Consider the following 10,000-nt stretch of genomic DNA (forward strand, 5'->3'; position numbering starts at 1 on the left):
CACGACGCCATGCTCTCGTGTAACCATGGTTGTCTATGGATGTTTTCACACGTCATAGTCACGACCACAGACAACCATGGTTATTTGAGAGCACGACGTCGTGTCGTGGACAACGCACGGCGAAAAGACGACACGTGAATAACGAGCCTTACAGGATCAGTTCCATGGGCGACTTTTTTATTGTAAATCATTACCCGACAGCAGATTGTTCTCATGAAGATAAAAAAAAATGAACATTAAAATTAAAATGATTAGCGTGAAATAAATAAGTTAACAAGTGAATAGATGAATAAATAAGCAAATGAATAAATAGATAAATGAGTAACTACACAATTGAATGAATAGATAATTAAGTAAATGAATAGATAGATATATAAAGGAATAAATAAATGAATGAATAATTAAGTAGATAAATGGTTACATAAAAGGATAAACAAACTAATGGATAATTGCATAAATAAATAAAATAAAAAACAAAATAGAAAATAAAATTTAACAAACCTCGAATGGAAAATAAATCTTATATTTAGGATTTCACTAATGCTGTTATCATTAGTTTCTGATAATTTGTTGTCGAAAATAATCTCTTTAGCGAAAAAATATATCAAAATGAGGGAATCAGAAAGATGAATGTGTTTATCACCGGAAACACAAGAAGCATAAAGTCGTCAGTTGTTGGGCCGTGGGCTACGCGACATAATCAATTTATCATTATTATCATGTATATATAAATATATATATATATATATATATATATATATATATATATATGTATATATAAATATATATATATATATATATATATATATATATATATATGCAGAAAAAACACTGGTAAATAAGGAACGTAGTCCGAATATTTTCGTCTATTTAAGGCATCAAGGGAATACGATGATGTCTTAAATAGACGAAAACGTACTGACTATGTTTCTTATTTACCAGTGTTTTTTCTGCAATTATATTCACGTGTCATTTGTGAAATACTACAAAATATATACACAATATATATATATATAGACATATATATATATATATATATATATATATATATATATATATATATATATATATATATATATATATTCAGCTCCTGCAGAACAATTCTTCCTTCTGAGTGAAACTATTAGGCACCAGTCCAAATAGCCGTGTTGTTCCTGTCGCCATTACACAAGAGGTTAATGAAAACGGGAAGAGGTCGGGCTCTCGTGGCGGGAGGAGAAGGGGCCACGAAATGACGTCAACACGTCCTCCATCTCTATCTCTATCCATCTCATTACATTTCTCTCTCTACCTCATTTTCTCTTTCCTTCTGTCTCTCTAACTCTCTCACATTTTCATGTGACCAAAGTGCTTCAACACTCTTCGTTTTTTTTTTTCTTATCATTATTAAAAAATTTCGCATCTGACCTAGTTATGGACCAAAAGGTCGCCTGTCGGCATGCTCCGCCTTTGTAATCCTTTGTAATCCTTACCCTACCCTACAGTCTTCCTCTGACCTCCCGTTTTCTGACTCACCTCCACGTTTTTCATTTTATTCATTCTTGCAATACCTATCAAATTTTTCAAACACTTCACCTAAATTTATATTCACTCTTCCTCTTCAATTTTCTGTTCCATACAGCCCCGTGGATGAAACCACTCCTTCAACCATTTCTTAACATTCACTCTCAATATCTATTTCTAAAACCTTTTTCATTTCATCTACACATTCTCTCTCGTCCGTTACTTTATAATTCCGCTCCAGAACATACAACCCCAGATTACGAGAACTCTCCGTTTTCTTTGTCCTCTCATTCCTCACACCCACACTCAGCCTTGCGCATCTTATCACTTTAATTTTGACCAAATTCGAATTTTCTTTTCTTACATCCCCTTCCAAACTCATCAACCACTTCAGTCTTCTTTGAGAATCGGTCCTCTGTGCTGTGTCATCCCCAAATAACGACTGCTTTCTCCTCTCACGCCATTTCATGTTTATCCACAAATTCCAAATCTCTGCATTGCACTCTTGTGTCTGCGTTCCTTAAGCGGCCCATACACGATCAATTATATTGCGCAATTTCATTGTCAATACTCTGAATTGACAATTAAATTGACCGTGTATGGGCGATATATCACCCATACACGGTCAATTTAATTGTCAATTCAGAGTATTGACAATGAAATTGCACAATATAATTGATTGTGACTGCGTCCCTTACCGTCCCATTAATATACACGTTGATCAACTGCGGTGACGTCACACAACCCTAACCCATCCCTACATTTACATTTACCTCAGATTATTCACTTTCTTCATTCCTAACCCCTATATATGGCCTCCTATACTCCTGTACTTTTTTCCTGCCTTCTACAAATATTTTCTGTGAACCCTATCATAAATCTACTTCAAGTCTATGAAAGCCCAACAAATGATCTTAATTTTTTTTGATAAGTAGTTTTCGTATTGTTGGTTTCAAGCCCAGATGAGAAAAATTGAGGGTTTTCGTGACAGGCTTAGCTATTTAGCAATCTAAAAAGGAGTTTCTTGGGAGAATTTTGGTCAAAGACATTTCAGTATTTGAAGGTCTATAGGCAGTTATGTTTGTCAAGTTAGCAAGTACTTTTCACATGTCAGAGCAAAGACCACTTCAGGATGAAGCTTTGAGCAAAAGCACAACATTTTGCTCGTCTGAGCTTTATGAAGAACATAGATGAAGAAAATAGATTTCAAGTATGCGCATCCCTCCAATGAGAAAAATGTACACTGAATAAAGAATTCGTCTTCAAATAGGACCTATTTTACCACAAATATCGGACGGTTCTACCTTTAAACATACTTCTCACATGATTATTTTACCACAAAACTTTTATCCACACACCTTCCTCTTCTAAACTCACACTGCTTTCAACCCAATTCCTTCCACAAATATCGGACGCTTCTACCTTCAAACATACTTCTCACATGATTATTTTACCACAAAACCTTTATCTACACACCTTCCTCTTCTAAATTCACACTGCTTTTAACCCAATTCCTTCCCTTTTCTCCTAATCATCATCACGGAGCTGCCTAGTGTAGGCCTTATTGTCTCTTGCAGTCTCCTTCATTCTTATGTTATATTAAGTCAATACACCCCTATACATCTTGCCGATCCCAATAAATAGAATTGCCATGAAAGTAGCAGTTGCCGACAAGACTGACGGGTTAAACACCAAATGAGAACGGAACCTTTATTTGTACGACGTTTCGTACAAATAAAGGCTCCGTCCTCATATGGTGTCTAACTCCTCAGTCGAATAGAATTGCCCCTCTAAAACTATTACATCAATACTTGGCTCTCTTTTCCTTATATAGTGCAACTATACATACACTCCTGTAAGCAACCAGAACACTTTCTTCTCGTAAGCGTGCCCTACACGATCAATATTATTGCGCAATATTCCGTATTTTACAGTATTATTGAGAATGTAGGGATGGTATAGAAGATGCACGGTGTTTCGTCTGTACATTTGAGGTCTTCAATATATTGTGTCATTCTTCAATATCATCCCTACACCGTCAATAATACTGTACAATACGGAATATTGCGCAATAATATTGATCGTGTAGGGCCCGCTTTAGACCAGTGTTTCCCAACCTGGTGCTCTAGCACCCCCTGAGTGCATACACTCTCCTTTATCCTTCTAGTAATAAGATGTTAGTTAGGGAGTGCTGGACTGCTTAGACCTGACTCCAGTGAGTGCTACTAGAGCCGAGGAAGGTTGGGAAACGCTGCCTTAAAGGGGGTTTACACGGTCGAACGCGGTTCGACAGACACGTGTTTAAAGTGATGATGTGTGAACGTGTGAACGGGGTATTTGGGGTTTAACCAACGTGTTCGACAACCAAATATCCCGTTCACACATTAAACACGTGTCTGTCGAACCGCGTTCGACAAACCGCCGGGCACTTCTTTGTCGATATTTCAATTTTGTCAGATATTCCACATGACATTCATCTAATTCAAGCGCCTTTCCAGGCTTTATTTCTTTCAATGCTACTTGTATATTCCCTTTTTGTAATAGCCTCATTAAGATCATGAATTATTTGATCGATGAAAAGGGATTATACTCAGTTATCAGATTTATGTTTATGATTTTCAGAATAAATATAAAACTCGGTTTTATTTGGAAAATTATGCACATTGAAATAATTTTTCAAAAATTCTCATTGCATCCCGCTGTCTCTGGTTTGTAATATTTTCAAAATAAATCATACAAATTCTTCTTCATATATATATATTTTTGAAGACACAATTTGTTCATAATACCATTGGAGTAATTATCTAGATTTACCATTTCTGCTTTTGTTTATAGATCAGCTCCTACATACTACCCGTTTTCTTTATTGACGTGCACTTCGAGCCCTGTGTATGTGGTACTGAATCACCTACCAAGACAGTAAAGAGGGAGGAAGGAGGAGGAGGAGGAAGAGGAGGAGGTGAAGAGAGAGGACAAAAAGGAAAAGGAAGATAAGAGGAGAGAGAGGACAAAAAGAAAGAGGAGAGAAGAGAAGAGAGAGGACAAAAAGGAAGAGGAGAGAAGGGAACAGAGAAGAGAGGGTTTCGAATAATTGATATTCCGTCATAAGAAGGATTTAAGGATTCAGAAAAAAGGGTTGTTAGGAGTTAAAATTAATCAGCATTTTTCTGTGAATGGAAATTAGCCTTAATCATGAAAGGAGTGACGAAAGGAGAGGGAAAACAGGATGGTTACGGAGAAGAGGAGAAGAAAGAGGAGAGGAAGGAGAGGGAGGAGAGGAAGGAGAGGGAAGAGAAGGAAAGGGAAGGGAAGAGAACGAAAGTGAAAGGAAGAGGAAGGAAAAGGAAAGGAAGGGAAGAAGAAAAGGGAAGAATGAGAGGGAAGAAATGGAAATGAATTAAGGAAAAGAAGGAGAAGGTAAGACAGGAAGTAAAGAAGGAAACGGGGAAACCATGGCAAAACGAAAAAAAAAGATGGAAGAGAGAACGAAGAGAGGAAAGGATTAAAGAGAGAAGAGAACCATCGACCATTTGCGGTGGGGGGAGGGAAGGGGAGGAAACTCACTCACCTGGCCACACAAACATCGCAGACGAAATGCGCGGGAGGGCAGACGTTGCAGAAGAGTTCATCGGAGCAAGAAGGCAGAGTCGGGAAATTGTCGCACACTTCTATCTGACGAACACAGACCCCCGCAGTGGCACACAAAAACTCTCCCGGGTTGCAGGGCGCGCAGCCGACCTGCAGGAGAGAACGGGAATTGTTCTCCTGATGAACTTGATGACCGAGAGGGTAGGGAATGGGTCCAATAGGGAGGGGAGAAAGTAGTAGCAACTTCGACATGGATTTTTGTTCTTGGGTTATTTTATTCAGCTTGAATGGGGCATTCGGTAATGAACATCCTAACAAAGCAGGGCCCAGTCAATATTTTTGTACTTGTATGCATAATACATACATACATACATACATGCATACATACATATATTCATGCATGCATACATACATGCATACATACATACAAAAAAGAAAAAATAATAAAGAAAGCTTACAAATGAGTTGGATAGGGATATCGTAAATAAGTATAAAGATGTACCGAAACTGTTCCACCGAAACTATAATGAAATTGGAAACCTTTCTTTACAGTGTCAAGTTGGAAAACAGGCCATTAATATTCTGGAAGGACGTAGGCAGCAGGTCGGGACAGTCAAACATCTCGTGTTACCAACCATCGACGTCGCCTCCAACCTGACTCGTATTCTAAAAACCACCAACTTGAAAGTACTGTGCCAGTTATTTACATTATTATAGTTTTTATTTATTATTCTATTATTATTATTATGATTCTTTTTTCGCATCCGACCTAGATATGGACCAAAAGGTCTCCTGTCGGCATGCTCCGCCTTTGTAATCCTTTGTGAGTAAAGACATCAGGAGGACGAAGAGAAGCATCGGCAAAACGCCGAACAATTAAACCGGTGTTTATCGGATTCCCTGCTCGGGATGTGGAAACATCACGTGATCTAAAAACCCGGAAACGAGAACACTGATACGATGTTCGCCATGATGTCACCACCAACGCATGTGTTGCACACAGGAACAGTAGCAACCACCTGATGGACTGGGAGAATGCAGAACTTCTGGTACGTGAGCCGGACAAGATCCGTAGAAAATGTTTGGAAGCAGCCATCATACAAGCGACCAACACAATTGACCAAAACAGGGCCATGTTCAATATATCACCCCACCTAATTCCTTTAATACCCATTGCCCCCCCAAAAAAATTTAAGCCATCCATAGTTGCCCTCCAACCCAACGCCCCCGCCGTAGACATTTGCCCATCCTTCTTATTTTTTTTCTTCATTTTGTTCCTCGGTTGTGAGCTAATGTCCTTCACCCAGCCAATTGTTCTACTTTATCCTTAAACTTTCCTATTCCCAGACATTTGGTCCACCTTTTCCTTAACCTGTCCTAATATGCAGTGACCCCCCTCCCCCTACTTTGGAAAAAGGTTGATGTGGTATCAATTCATAGAGGTGGAAGTATGGAGACACCACTGATTTACAGGCTAGTGTCATCGATTTAGCATAATATTGAAATTACGTGAAAGAATGGTGAAAGGTCGGTGGATCAAATATCTTGAAGTGATGAATATTTTGACACGCCAAGTCTGAAAGGTCATATGTGCCAAACCTATTGAGTTTCTGTTCGAAAGTCATTGATATACTGTATGAGATTGAAGGTTGGTTGGACTATGTGTAACTTGATATAGATACCTCGATAAGATCCCTCACAGTCAACTTACATGGAAACTGGAGTATATTGGAGAAGTACGTAGTAAACTACTCGAATGGATGGAAAACTGTCTGTAGTTCAGTTACACAATGACAGTAGTATAGAACAAGTATAGTATAGAAACCAATGGCCTGTAGAGTCCGACAATATTCGGTGCTATATTAATGACAACGTGTGTAATACATGATAAATCCTAACATATTTCTGGATAGCGTTAATACCATGAGAAAAGTGAAGAATAAGGAAGATAATGTTCGGTGCTATATTAATGACAACGTATGTAATACATGATAAATCCTAACATATTTCTGGACAGCTTTAATACCACGAGAAAAGTGAAGAATAAGGAAGATAATATTCAGTGCTATACTAACGACAACGTGTGTAATACGTGATAAATCCTTATATATTTCTGGATAGTGTTAATACCACGAGAAAAGTGAAGAATAAGGAAGATTGTCAAATGTTGCAAGAATCTCTAGACTCTATTCGCCTTGAACCAAGAGCGGGAAATTAATTTCCGTATGCAAAGTATATGCAAATTATCAGAGATGGACATTAGCTCCAATTTTGTTTTTTTTAACTATTCTTTGGGTAAAAAAAAATCCATTACAAAGACAAAAGAAAAGAAAGGCATAGTAAACGCCAAACAATGTCATTCGGCAAAATATAAGGAGTCTACCAAGTCCCAATTCCCACTGAAATTTTTCCCCACACCGTGTTTCCCAAAAGAAAATCAGTAAACCTACGCCCATTGAACCCGACACCAGGCAATCCTGATTCAAGTTTGGTGGAAATTGAAGTCACTGAGCCTGTGAATGCACTGTGCAAGTGAGATCGCTTACAAGAACGACTTACCTCATCGAGTCCGTCGAGGGGACAGTCCTTCCTCCCGTCGCAGCGCCAGGACGTGGGGACCTTGAGGCCGCCCGAACACTCCAGGAGTTCGTGTCGAACTGTCGAAAAGCAGAGTGTGGGATATTATTGAGAAGAAACGTAGTATATAAGCATGCTTATATAGCTGAAGGAATACAGGCTGATTCTAAAGGATTAAACGAAAGAAATCATCCAGTATCCGTTTTTTTTTTTTTTTTTTTTTTTTTTTTTTAAGTATTTATTTTTTTTTTTTTTTTTTTTTTTTTTAGGAATGTTTTTTTTTTTTTTTTAAAAAATTTTTTTTTTTTTTTTTTTTTTTTTTTTTTTTTTTTTTTTTTTTTTTAGATTGACCTGATTTATTTATCTCAGATGTGTCACTGCACTGTCTATGGGACTATGCTTCATCTTCTGGTCTACGAGGCCACACGCTCGACTGACCAGCGCCAGAAACCATCGAGCCACAGCTATAGATATGATGCAGAATGTAAAATAATTAGAATGAAAGTGTGTTTCATGAGACGGCAATTGAATTCGATGGGATGAAATAAAGGTAAGATGCTCTGCAGTACACTACGTTGGATTCTGCACAAAATTATCTGTCGGTTGGGACCCGTTTTGATCAGAATTGTTGAGAATCATCCTGATGAAACAGTCATGTCCCCTTTGGAATAGACTTGGTAGACACGCCGATTTTTTTTTTTTTTTTTTTTTTTTTTTTTTTTTTTTTTTTTTTTTTTTTTTTTTTTTTTTTTTTTTTTTTTTTTGATAACTTTACGGATGCGGATGCCAGATGGTAAGGGATGTAAAACTGCCCAGTGTAGGTTTTATGGTCTCTTGCAGTCCCCTCCATTTTTTAGTTTTTATGACATTCCTGACCCCTCGAGTACGATGACTCCTCCCCTCACTTCAACTGGAACTAACCGGACAAAATTCTCGGGAGAGGACTTCGTGTTACTGAGTCGAGTTACTGAATCGAGTTACTGAACAGGTTAATCGAGTTAGACGTAATCCATTCGCTGAAGTTACCCTTTTACACTGAATAAGATCTCCCGGGTCTCACAAGTATAGAATCTCATAAAAATCGTTTGAAAATAGACCACATATTCAATGCCTTATTTTCAATTTCCCCTCTACGTCTAAAACCTCATTTCCGTTTTCTATGAAATACTTAACCGCCATAGAATAGTCTGTGCAATGAATTTACATTTTTCCTATTAATTTAATTTGCTTGCTATTTCAAATTACACATTAATTTCTATTTCATTCGCATTTTGAACTGTTCCATGTCTATGTAAAATTCGCCGTTGCATTTGGTCAAGTCTTTTGGAGCTTTCAGAACCACTGGTAGCCATAGATGTCTGGGTACATTCCATTGGACCTCGATTAATTGAATTCCGGCATCAAACCAGCCGACCAACACCACCATTGTCTGAGCACTTTCAACGGCTTTCACCTGATTTCCTCCTCCTCTTCCCTCTTCTCCTCCTCTTCCCTCTTCCTCCTCCATCTCTCCCTCCCTCTCCTCTTCCTCCCTCTTCTTCTCCTCCTCCTCCTTTTCCCTCTTCTCCCTCTTCCTCCTCCATCTCTCCCTCCCACTCCTCTTCGTCCTCTTCCTCCCTCTTCTCCTCCTCCTCCTCTTCCCTCTTATCCCTCTTCCTCCTCCATCTCTCCCTCTCACTCCTCTTCGTCCTCTTCCTCCCTCTTCTCCTCCTCCTCCTCCCCCTCTTCCCTCCTCCTCCTCCCCCTCTTCCCTCTTTTCCTTCTTCCTCCTCCATCTCTCCCTCCCACTCCTCTTCGTCCTCTTCCTCCCTCTTCTCCTCCTTCCTATTCTCCCGCTTCTCGCCTGCCACCTCCTTCACTCCCCTCCTCCCCCTCTCCGCCTCTCTTCCCCCTCTATCCCTCCTCTCCTCCTCTCCTTCCTCATGCTCCTCTTTCTCCTCCACCTCCTCCTCTTCCCCCCATTCTCCCTCGTCTCTCCCTTCACCCCTCACCCCTTCCTCTTCTCCTCCTCCCTCTTCTCCTCCTCCGTCCCGTGCATTTCTTCATAGGAACTGACAACTGACAACTGAGCCGCCAGTGACAAAGAAACAGTACAACACAAGTACGACACAAACAACATTCCAAAGTTTCGTCCCGGAGAGATCTTTGTGAGGTCTCGGGAACCGTTGCCAGCCTCTCTGGGTGTGTAGGTTTCCGATTAAGGAAACTCGAGGCAACCTTTTACGTCTGTAATCTGGGGGAACATTTTCCAAACCTTGTTCTGGACAACACTAAGTCTCTCTTTGTTTAAGGAAGAGGAATAGGAGGAGAACAAGAAAAGGAGAGGAGTGAG

General features: G+C 39.3%; 1 protein-coding gene across 4 annotated transcripts in view; it reads right to left on the bottom strand.

The window, feature by feature from the left end:
- Positions 1-10,000, bottom strand: part of LOC143020942 (uncharacterized) — a 137,806-nt gene that overhangs the window by 31,609 nt on the left and 96,197 nt on the right. For all 4 annotated transcript variants that reach the window (XM_076177934.1, XM_076177933.1, XM_076177931.1 and 1 more), the window contains 2 exons: positions 7,651-7,748; positions 5,072-5,241 (listed from right to left, as the gene is read on the bottom strand). In XM_076177934.1, the coding sequence (XP_076034049.1) occupies positions 5,072-5,241; positions 7,651-7,748 (268 nt within the window). The remainder of the gene's footprint in view (positions 1-5,071; positions 5,242-7,650; positions 7,749-10,000) is intronic.

The sequence above is a fragment of the Oratosquilla oratoria genome, chromosome 41, assembly GCF_046742065.1.
Source record: "Oratosquilla oratoria isolate Oo_2021 chromosome 41, ASM4674206v1, whole genome shotgun sequence".
Classification (NCBI taxonomy): domain Eukaryota; kingdom Metazoa; phylum Arthropoda; class Malacostraca; order Stomatopoda; family Squillidae; genus Oratosquilla; species Oratosquilla oratoria.